Source organism: Denticeps clupeoides, chromosome 1 (genome assembly GCF_900700375.1).
Source record: "Denticeps clupeoides chromosome 1, fDenClu1.1, whole genome shotgun sequence".
NCBI classification, from domain to species: domain Eukaryota; kingdom Metazoa; phylum Chordata; class Actinopteri; order Clupeiformes; family Denticipitidae; genus Denticeps; species Denticeps clupeoides.
Genome location: NC_041707.1, coordinates 15,902,217 through 15,914,516, shown reverse-complemented (window position 1 = coordinate 15,914,516; position 12,300 = coordinate 15,902,217). Strand labels below are relative to the sequence as shown.

The following is a 12,300-nucleotide window of genomic DNA, read 5'->3' as shown; positions in this document are numbered from 1 at the left end:
GAAAGTTGGGGGTGTGCTGGAGGAATTGGGGGATGATGTTAGGTAACTATGATGTCTGTGCAGTGACTGAGCCATATACAATAACCAAATCTGTACAATAACCACCTCCACCAAAGCAAACCTTGGGGACCATGCTGACCTCAGCGTATCGCTCACCTCGCCTTGCTCACGTGACACCCATTAGTGAACAGACAGTAGACCACTGATGTATCGTCCAGGGCACATGGTCTTGTGCCCACTGCAAACGTTCACGATGGTGTCAGTGGAGTCACCTGCAACTGTCGTCTGGCATTCAAGCCAAAGCTTGGTTGAGAATGGTTTGTCTGGAAACCCTAGTACCCCTTGCATCTCATAAACAGGCCTGTGGCCTGTGTGTAGCAACTGCATAACGATGTCTGAGTGTATAGGTCATTAGGTATTGGTCATCCTTGCACTCTGTCACTCATAAGGCTCCACTCCTGCATCTGTCATGAACTCTGCCAGTAATTCTGTATTTTGATGAAAGTCTGCTGATGATGTTCACAAGCAACATTGACTGCCTGCCACCGACCCGAAAGGACGACTGACAATACCAGCTTTTTTGATGCCACATTGAGAAAGGTTGTCTCTTGGTATTGGCCCCAATATAAGGCACACCTGTACACAATGAGACCATTACAAGAAAAAACACAAAATGAGGTCTGTATCACCCCAATACAATTGCCTCCCTATCCCAAAAACGCCTAAAGTGAAACAAACACTGTATGTATGACATCCACTAAGTCTATCACAATAAGTCTATCACAATATCAACTTATTGTGAGTAGTTTTTTTATTTTTATTTTAAAGTGAAGTGATTGTCACATGTGATACACAGCAGCACAGCTTTGTCCTCTGCATTTAACCCATCACCCCGAGTGAACAGTGGGCAGCCATGAAAGGGCCCGGGGAGCAGTGTGTGGGGACGGTGCTTTGGGATTCGAACCGGCAACCTTCTGATTACGGGGCCACTTCCTTAACCGCTAGGCCACCATTGCCCCCCACTGCACGTGCAATCCACTAAATGGGGTAGATTTAGCACAGTTCTTATTCTACCAGCCACAAGTATAATAAATATCATAATGCAACGGTACCAGAACAGTGTCTACATGAGTGAGCTCACCTGTTCAGTGTGTGAGATTCTCTCTCCCCACGGACCACTGCTGTATATTTTTCCTCTTCAGAGCGGTCATCGTTCTCCAGTGCAACACGTGCTTTATATGAGGCGCTCGATTCAATCTCGTCTGCCAGCTGCGCTGCCCGAGCTTCACGTTTGAGGAATTCCTCGGAGTTGTCACGCTCCAGAGGAACTCTGGGATACAGGATGGGATCATAACTGTACACTGACTAACATAAGCATAAAATACTCTGCCAATTGCTAGAGAATGATATGAACTAAGGGCAGTGAGGCACTGTAAAAATAACAAGCAGAATATACTCACGTGTAAGAGGACAGGCTGCTGTCATAGGTGGACTTCACACCATATGTCTCTTCATTGTACTTAAACATGTCATCAGGGTCCCAACCATTGGACTTTACATATATATATATAAAAAAAGTTTTTTAATTTTGTATCCTAGTAACAAAATGTGATTATTATGACAAACACATTTTGGGCTAAAACATTCTTTAGACCAACATATATTTCTAATCACAAGCTGTTCTCAGACAGGCACTACAACCCTGAATATATCGGGGAAACTGATAACTTCTGTCCAACTGCACCCATGTATGAATACAGGAGGTCATGTCTGGAGAAAGAAGGGTTGCCTTCGTATTGCTTTCCACTCTTAAGTTTGTGGAAACGTCCAAATACATTAACTTCTCAAAAGCAGTTATGGATGATTGACTAGTCTTGTAAGTGAACTTGGTTTGTAAACAAACTTCAAGTACTTGTTTTTGCATAATCTCTTCCCAGTCACACCTCACCTAAACCAAATGCAGTTTTAACAGGTTGTGGGTGTTGTGTGTGAAAGGACCACTCTAAACTTTTATTTTATTTAAATTGAATAATAATTTAAAAAAAAATCTATTTCTAAAAAAAAATTCTTACCTAAAATTAATTTCCACATTTTCATACTAATGGTTATGGCTGCCAGAGCCCATCCCGAGACACTGGGTGCAGGGCAAGGACTCACCTAGGATGCGGTCCCAATCCACCATAGGGTGTGCACACACATCATTCATAATCACACCTCTAGCCATTTTAGAGTTGCTAATTCACCTAGCATGCATGCCTCTGTGAGAGTGCAGCCCCAACATACACTTTTTACTATACTAGCAGACACATACAATGGTACTTACCATGTCAGTGTCCAGAGACTCCAGGCTGTCTGAAGGGTGTGATTCGCCCCCATCCCATGGCTCCAAGTCTTTCTCTTTGTGTTCTCCATTCACACGAGCACTCACTGCAGAATCTGTAAAGTTATCTATACATCCACACATTACAAAAAAAATTACATTTCACCACAAAGTGGGAACACAACACACAACAGATGTACAGGTAGTACCAAAAAAGAACGACGAGGCATTAACACAGAACCAGGCTCTCTCAGTGTGAGCAGCTCCCTCTACAGTCTCTTTCAAGGGGGTGTATTACAAAGCAGGGTCTCTCAGCTGGACAGACAATTCCAGCCAGAACACAAAAAGATTCAACCTTCTATTACAATTGATCTAAAACAGACCAATAATCATTTAACAAATATGAATATTTCTATTCAATCTGATGTCTGAAAGCTATCAGAAATAAAGAGCCTTGGCACTGTGTTAAAGACGCTGTGAACACAGCTGCCCACAGTCTGATGAGTGAAGAGTGCCTGAGGAGCACATTAACAGGAACCAGGTACTGTTCACTGTTCCAGCAGGGTGAGGGAAGAGCACAGTACAATATTTACGTGTGTACTATATATATTTTTATGATCACACTATGGGGGGTCTGTGTGAAACAGTATTTCAAAACACTGTATACTGTTATACTGACAATAAATCTCTTTAACTGACTTCAGATCTCAAACTGGAGCCTGTACAAGTTCCTCATGATTCACCATTAAATAGCAAAAATGATTAGTAATTTTGATTGAGTGAAAAAAAAAATGTATATATACACACTTAAAATAAATCTACTATAAACCAGTGCAGCTAACATGCACTCAATGGCAGATCAGCAATAAAAAAGGATGTATTCAGGACTTAGCTTGAACATAATTACCAGTCCTACCCACCTTTGAACAAACCCCTAGGCACCAGTCAAACTGAACCAAAGCTAGCATTAGGGCAACAGATAGCATTCAGGAGAGGGAGAAGCAAAATGCATGCACTCTAGATTGATAACATTTAATCAGAATTTGCCAATCCATTCAGCAATGATATTAGTAGATCTACTCCAAGCAGTCTTATTTTAAACATTGGAGGAAAAACAAGAGAATGGCAGGGTTTTGTTGGCATGCTGATTCAAAACAATGATCACACTTTATTCTACCAGGCCTTGTTACACTTTGTCTATGTATACAAGTACAACATGCAGTGCAACAAAACACTATTCCAACTGTGGTGCTTGAAAGTCTATGAACATTTTAAAAACGTTTCCAGATTTCTAGATAAATTACCTTAAACATCAAAATTTCCATAACAGTTAACAAGTTATACCAAAATAAACAATTTATTTATTTATTATTATTATTTTTTTTAACTTAACACTTTACTTGAGTACATTTGTGAATTAGAAACTCTACTCTTTTTTTCACTACATTTGAGTGTTGCCCATTTTACATTTCTTTTAAAACCATTTATCCCATACATTAGGGTTTATTTTTGCCACACAGATGCTGCCAGTAAATCTTACACGACTACGTTTCACCATTCAGACACAAACTGTGGGGGCACAGTGCCAAAAACTTTCATACAGACCCTTTTAGCATTTGGAAACATTTTGTTAAATAAAGCCATAAGCCAATTAGATCACTATGTGTTTTCCGTAGAGGAAGAACTTTCATCAATGCTAATACATATAATTAGCATATATAAAGATCAGAGTTGGTCCGTTGATGACTACAAAACATGTTATTGTTTTTTCTGTCTGAATACATTATTTCTAAAAAATAAATGAGATTTCAATCCAACAGTTACTCACTACTTGAGTAGTCTTATCCCTAGAAATGTTTGAACTCATACTTAACTAATTCTTTGGATGACTACTTTTTACTTGTACTTGAGCATTTTTATTCTGGACTAATACTGCTCATAGCTGAGTAAATTGGCTACTCTATCTAAGATTCTTTTGAGTTCTTTAGTGTGATACATTGTAGAAACAATGTGGGGTGGTGGGGATGTACTTGACCACAAGTACCAAAACAGGCCCTCACCATGGCACTACTACCACCTTAACCACCACATTTCACAGTTGGGATGAGGTTTTAGGCTTGAATTAATTTTACTTTCCTCAAACATTATAATTGTCATTTAAACCAAAAAAAAAATAATAATAATTTTGTATTTTTTGTTACTATCTACGACAAATGGTGAAAATCATTTATTTTGTAATTTGCATAGAAATCTGTACAATTCTAAAAGGTTCACAGACTTTCATGTATCACTTCATATTGTACAAACTTGTTTGTTTCATACATAGACTTTATTGTAAGGAATACTAAGAAAATATAAATAACATAAAATATGTTACTACCTAAGGACAAATCTATATTGTGTGTTTGCCTCTGATGGGGGTGATCTGCATTTATTTAACACTGGACTGAGAATGTTTTTTTTACCAATAATTTATTTGATATTACTTTCTTGTTCTCATTGAGGCACAAAAGGTCATGTATGTGACCCTGTGTCTCAGAATAAAAGTCCAGCACTGCCCAGAGTGATCATGCTCAAACCCCAAGCAGAGTGCTCAAATGAAACAAATAAGTGGAAGTGAAATGAACAAAAGATCAGAAAAGGTAACATTACCTGTTTCTGAAGAGACTACACAAGGGGAGAGAGAGGGGAAAAAACAAAGAGAAAAAGACAATGGAAGACCAGTGTTAGCAGCAGGCCCTCATACACCTTCATACCAGACTATACCACATATTTAAACTCTCTGATTGGATGAACCTCCTTGTTCTTTTCAATCATCTTGCCACCTCTAATTTTAAGCAGTACTTTATTTCGGAACTACCAAGTTGCTCGCTGAACATGATTGATCTTGAAATCACTTTTTCCACATTATGTTATGATATAGCCTTATTCGAAAATGGATTAGAAAATGTTTTCCTTCAGAATTCTACACACACCACAATGACACATGAGTGTAAGTATTCACAACCTTTGCGACTGTGTGCTGTGTATCACAATTACAATCACTTCACTTTGTCTTTGTGAAACACTGCAGCGCAGCACAGCACACATGCACTCAACCAAATGAGTCCTCTGCTTTTAACCAATCACCCTTGGTTAGCAGTAGGCAGCCATGACAGGCGCCCGGGGAGCAGTTTGTGGGGACGGTGCTTTGCTCAGTGGCACCTTGGTGGATCGGGATTCAAACTGGCAACCTTCTGATTACGTGGCTAGGCCACCACTGGCCCCCCAAACGACTTCACACATTTTGATGCGAACAAAGCGCAGATGGAGGGGGGAATAATAAAAAATACTTTTGTTTCTCCACAGCTGATGTATGGAGGACTTTTCCTCTAAAGAGTTAGTGCAGGACCTGGCAACAAAGATTGCACTGATCAGCTGGCTGGCATCCTGTCTCTGATCTTCATCATGTCTCTGAGCTAGTCACTGGTCCCAGCATGTTTCAAGACCACCACAATAATACCAGATATAAAGACATCTTCAGTGACATGCCACAAAAACTACAGACCCGTTGAGCTCACACCATTTTCTGTTTTGTTATACAAATTTTGTGAGCTCAGTCGAGATGAAAAAAAATCAGCATGCGACTACAACCTCCACTCCTGTAGATGGCGCTGTACAGCGTGGTACTTTGAATTACTGCTTAACATTTCAGACATAATTAAATTGCAAAACATGACAGACCAATAACAGCATCTTGTATTTTAGCTCTGTTTTTACATTTTCAGGGAACTGCAGAATATTGCAATATGTACAGTATATATACATGTACAACATATGATATGAACGTATCATGACCAGTGTACCATGATTCATATCGTGAGATTCTTGCCAAAAGACACCCCTATTATTCACAGACCTCAGCTCTGCCTTCAACACAATCATCCCTCAAAAGCTGGTTGTGAAACTAGACTGAACACAGGATCACCACAGGGATGCGTGCTTAGTCCCCTGCTCTTCACCTTGTACACTCACGACTGCACGGCCAGACACTCCACCGACCACATCATGAAATTTGCTGATTATATGACAGGGGTCATATTGGGACTGATAAACAGGGATGATGAGTTGGCATACAAAGAGGAGGAGGTGCATGGTGCCACAACAAACAATCTCTGAACATCGATAAGATCATGGTGGACTTCAGAAAATCACATCCTGCCCACAGTCCACTCATCATGAACAGTTCAGCAGTGTAAAGAGCACCAAGTTATCATATTCTATATACACTTAATATATTCATAAACTGATATATTATCAGTTATGTGAAGTTATATTATGTTTGGAGTAAACCCAGCACTGCTCATCACTAAGCTAATACCATCTCATGGAATCACTAGGCTAATACTAACCATGGGGCAGTGGTTGGACTAGCAGGTAAGGAAACAGACCCATAATCAGAAGGTTGCCGGTTTGAATACCGAGCCACCAAGGTGCCACTGAGCAAAGTACAGTCTCCACAAACTGCTTCCTTTTGTGGCAGCACACTGCTCACCAAGGGTGATGGGTATCACAATGACAATCACTCCCTACAGTGAAGCACCGTGGTGGCATGTTTCTGAGCTGCAGGAACTGGGAGACTAGTCAGGATAGAGGGAAAGATGACTGCAGCAATGTAAAGAGACATCCTGGATAAAAAACCTGCTCCAGAGTGCTCTTGAACTCTGACCAGGGCTTTCATCAGGACCACGACCCTAAATATATCAAAGGAGAGGCTTCAGGATGACAATGTTCTTGACTGGCCCAATTACTGGCTGTAATTGCTGCCAAAGATGCATCGAAAAAGTATTGAGCAAAAGCTGTGAATACTTATGTACATGCGATTTTTCAGGTTTTTATTTTTAATAAATTTGCCAAAACCTCATGTTAACTTTTTTGACATGTATAGAATTCTTAGAATTTTTTCATATATTTTGCTTAGACTTGACAGCACAATTTTTAATAAAAATTAAGTTTAACCATTTTGAGTATTATTACACTCTTCTCTAAGCCATAGTATAAAATACTGTGACTACTCTTTTAGCATGGCAGTTCATAGCCTATTATTCCTCTGAAAATAAGACAAACCGCAGATCTACATTCAAACCACCATTTGTGGGGGGGTTGCTGAAGAAGGGAATAACTAGGTGTATATTTTAGGACTTTTTACTCTTCCCTTTGAATTAATTCAGTTTTTATTCCAGTGACTTGAAATCAAGATGAAAAGGGTATTTTAAACCCAAAGAAGGAAATAAAAATTTCTTACACCTGACCCCGTCTAAACCCATTCACTCGATTTGGCCATCAAAGTAAAAAGGGAACCGAAGGAGAAAGTTCTCACTGCTGATTTCTGTGGAAAGCTGTGAACCTTGGGAAGCCTCTAGTTTAATATGAATTAATTTGACAGACATTAAAACTGGGAAGACTTTTAATTGTAATGAAATTGAAGTAAATTCATTGAGCTCTGTAAGTCTAAATAGCAATAAACCAAATACTTTCATGAATCTGCAGCTTACATTACTGTCTTTACGTTACTGAGCTACATAGCTGAAATATGCTTTTTTTTTTTTTTTTTTTTTATAAATAGCAGCTGCAGTTTTGTTGATGTGTACTCACCTTTCTTGGCATAGTTGAGGTCCACATCTCTGAAGTGCACTACCACTACGTCCGATGACTTGAAGATGATGCTCTCCACAATATCTTCACGAGGAGGTCCACCACTGAGCTCTGAACTTCTGTGTGCAGCATCTAGAACCATTTCACACTGCAGACATACAGAGAGTAAAGGCACAGGAAAAGGAGTGCCAGACAAATGGTCTCATTCTCAAAACAAACTAGGCTATGACCCACACATGAACACGAGAGAATAAATCAATAGACGGGTAATGCCAGACCAATGCTCTTCAATTCATGGTCTGTCATTGTGATAAGCTACTTTTACAGAAGTCCTTTCTAACATAATTATAAATGAAACTACAGGCCACAAAAAGCAGGAATCATGCAATTACAGCAAGATCTGACCAATGAATATTTCATTAAAGTATCCTGGCCACTTATGAGTCATGTGATCCTTGGAATTCAAACAAAGTAATATTCTAATGTAAGCTATGATTAAATGATCAAGTGGTCTATAATGTTCTGACTGGTTCAGCAAAGGGAAGGACAAATTGAAATGGGATTATTGTATTGTACTCCATTGTATTATATATTAAATACTTAACTTTAAGCATTCCATTGCTTAATTCTTTTACATGCACTTAGTTATGATACAAACCTGAATTATGAAAGTTGAAATGACTCACCTCTGGGCCATACGTTTTAAAGACTCCTTCATAGACCATGCCATTTCTGACCTTAAGTTCACATTTGGTGCCCTTCAAAAGAGATCAGGAGGCAATAGTTTATTTTGATTATGGATAAATAAATGTATACTGCAGAGATATCTGTTTATCTAAAGTATTTATTTAATGAATGAAGGAGGTTTTAGGAGACAAATAAATTTACACTCATAAATATCAAGACAAAATGTCAACTACCCAGTAAATTAAATATTTTTAAAGGTTTAATTTGTTGCTTAATGAAATTAGGAACTCATTACCTTAAGAGACTACAAATTTGCATAATACATTTTTAAAAATTACAAATTCCCCCTTCAATGAGTCACAAAACTCACTGTTATTTGAAACTTTGCTCATGAATGTGACTGCATCATATACAAGCTCTGATGAATGAACAATGTATTGTAACTGCTCCAAATTGGGATGCAAAAATTGTGTGTATATTCTCTCTAATTTACATTTTAGATATATATATATATATATAAAATCACACAACAAATATGTGACTTAAAAAGTTTAATGAAAAACCCTTACAATAAGACCCCTCTTCAAGCCCTCAATCGGTCAGTAATCCTCTGGGTTGACTAAATGCCGCACGCATGTCAGTACCCAATCTGTACCACTTGCCTGATACTGATAGGCTGCACTGATAACAGTTATTGGTTTTAGAAGTTATCAGAACCTCCTCAAGGAGTTAAATAAAAGCCTGCAGACACTTGAACCTGATCATCTTATTTTGCGAAGCAAACCAATCAGAATGCTGTTTGTCGGTGGAATCAGAAACACAGGGGGATTTCCAAAAACAAGACTGGGAGCCCCTTGGTGTAGGTCATGGAAAGTGGACTTACCACTACTGAAGTCAGGACATGAACCATCCGCATATTTGCATAAACACCATTGAAGGAGACCTGAAAAGAGGAATTACAAAAAAAAAAAAAAAAAAAAAAAAAAAAAAAAAAAAAAAATGTAAAAAGGGTACTGGCTAGGATGTCACACGCTATGCTGCCACAGCCTCCTCAGGCTGAAGTTACACAACAGGGACCTACTTCAGAGTTTCATGACACAGCAAAGTCACACATTACTGTACTGGCTCAAGAATAATGTACAAATGTGTGATGACATTAATTAAGCATTTTGTGCATCAGCAAAGAAATGACCAAAAAAATAGTTCCGAGTCATAGCCAAATGTAACACTGGACCTTTTATTAACCTATATAACATCACCATATAAAATTTGGATAAATTTGATAAGTCACCTTGAATAAAGTGAAAACGAAGTGATCATCATTGTGATACACTGCTGCACAGCACATGGTGCACACAATGAAATGTGTCCCCTGCTTTTAACCAATCATAGTTAGGGAGCAGTGTGTGGGACAGTGGCACCTTGGCGAACTGGGACCAGCAACCTTCTGATTACGGGGTCACTTTAACCAGCTATGTCACCACTGACCCAGTAAAAATGGCATTAAAAAAAAAAAAAATAAATCCAGGAAAAATTACATTGTCGTGTTTTTTAAAGAAATGATTTGTATATGGCACAGTATTTAGCACCAACAAGCAAGAATCCTGTTACTTATCTATCCTTCACTCGCTATCTGTATAGAAGACACCGGTCCACACATTCCAACAGTTAGACTCAAACTTCCACCATGGCCAAGACCTGAGAACTATCTAAAGACACCAGGGTCAAGATTGTACAACTGCACATGATTGGGATGAGCCAATCTACAATAGGCAAGCAGATTCAACTGTTGGAGCAATTATTAGAAAATTGAATAAATACAAGATCACTGACAATCTCCCTTGACTTGGGGGTCCATGCAACATCTCTCCTTGTCAGGTACAAATGGTCAGAAAGCCCACAACTACACAGTGGGAACTGGTCACTGACCTGGGGAAAGCTGGGACCACAGCAACTATGGTTACTATCAGTAACAAACTGCGTAGTCATGGACTAAAGTCCTACAGCCCTTGAAAGGTCCCCCTGCTTACGCCAGCACATGTCCAGGCTGAAGTTTGCCAGAGACAATCTGGATGATCCAGTGGAGGACTGGGAGAATGTCATGTGGTTAGATGAGATCAAAAAAAATAACTGAAGGGTTCAAGAAGATTTTGGGGAAAACCTCCTTCCATCAGTGAGAGCATTGAAGATGAAATGCAGCTGGATTTTCCAGCATGACAATGATCCCAAACACACCGCCTGGGAAACAAAGGAGTGGCTGCGTAAAAGCATTTCAAGGTTCTGGAGTCTCCTAGTCTCCAGATCTCAGTCAAATAGAGAATCTGTGTCCAGTGAAGGCCCCAAAATATCACTGCTTTTGAGAAGATCTGCATAGAAGAATGGGCCAAAATACCAGCTACAGTGTGTGAAAACCTGGTTAAGACCTACAGGAAACATTTGACCTCTGTCATTGGCAACCAAGGTTATTGAGGTGAATTTTTGCTTTTGACCAAATACTTTTTCTGCACAATTATGCAAATAAATTCTTTAAAAATCATAGAATGTGATTTTCCTGGATTTTCTTTTACATTCTCGCTCACAGTTGAAGAGTACGAATGATTAAAATGACAGACCTCTCATCTTTTTAAGGGAGGAACAACTTGCACAATCAGTGGCTGCCAAATACTTTTTTGCCCCACTGTAAATATTTCATAATTGATGAGCTTGTCACTGCAGTAATAAATATTTTATTCATTATTAAATATTTTATTCAATATTAATTTCATTGAATAGAACAAACTATTTAATGCACAATTTAAAGGCTTACTGTGCATTGAGGTAAATAATCAAATGCATGTTCCTACAAGCTGTTTGAATATAAATAGGGAGGAATTAACCCCTTTATGTTTCATTTTGGAAAATCACAGATCCACTAGCAGATTTTTTTTTTGGGAAATACATAACACCTGGTCTGAGAATGACTAAATCTGGGCGAGAACAACCGCAACCTTGTACTTCACTGATTCTCAGAGACAGCTCTGATCAAATACCCTAAAAAAATCCCCCAAACAAACAGGCTGTCCTGTTTATTTACTGATAAATATGGTACCAATGGAAATACTCTTATACAATCAACCATAGAAAAAATCTTTTGATCTTAGTCACACATGAGCCTAATGTTGCTGGTGACTGGCTGTCTAATATAATGCAATAAAGGTGGGGTCCCATAATAAAGGCTGAAAGGAAAAAGGAGGCCCTGAAACCAATCTTGCCTTGTAGGGCTCACAACTGTGATTGAAATTAAAATTCACCTGGCCACATTTGTCAAAGTAAATCGATAGTTCTGGTGCCCCTAACAATGCCATATTTTCATAGTGAAACATAAATGTAACCTGTTTCAGCTCACGTGTAACTAAAATGCATATTAAGCTGCTCAAGGCACTGTTATTAACGCAGTCAGAAACTATGCGTCACATCATATTCTACCACACAAACCTGTCAGACACGGTTTACAGAAGAAAAAAAGTCAATTAAATGAAAATAATAACCAAGTTAGACTCTGGTAAGATTTTACTTAAATTTCCAATGATCCCCCCCACTTAAACTCGTGTTTTTCATTCATCTGTAATTCCTACATAAGCAATAGGCACTTCTCACCAATAAATATAAGATGAAATTAA

The 12,300-nt window shown here is 38.7% G+C and overlaps 1 protein-coding gene across 6 annotated transcripts in view; it reads right to left on the bottom strand.

Annotated features, from left to right (window-relative positions):
* Nucleotides 1–12,300, bottom strand: part of atxn2 (ataxin 2) — a 28,460-nt gene that overhangs the window by 11,688 nt on the left and 4,472 nt on the right. For all 6 annotated transcript variants that reach the window (XM_028983917.1, XM_028983900.1, XM_028983908.1 and 3 more), the window contains exons 3-9: nucleotides 9,525–9,584; nucleotides 8,641–8,712; nucleotides 7,955–8,102; nucleotides 4,973–4,987; nucleotides 2,324–2,448; nucleotides 1,461–1,552; nucleotides 1,142–1,330 (exon numbers count right to left, since the gene is read on the bottom strand). In XM_028983917.1, coding sequence (XP_028839750.1) covers nucleotides 1,142–1,330; nucleotides 1,461–1,552; nucleotides 2,324–2,448; nucleotides 4,973–4,987; nucleotides 7,955–8,102; nucleotides 8,641–8,712; nucleotides 9,525–9,584 — 701 coding nt within the window. The remainder of the gene's footprint in view (nucleotides 1–1,141; nucleotides 1,331–1,460; nucleotides 1,553–2,323; nucleotides 2,449–4,972; nucleotides 4,988–7,954; nucleotides 8,103–8,640; nucleotides 8,713–9,524; nucleotides 9,585–12,300) is intronic.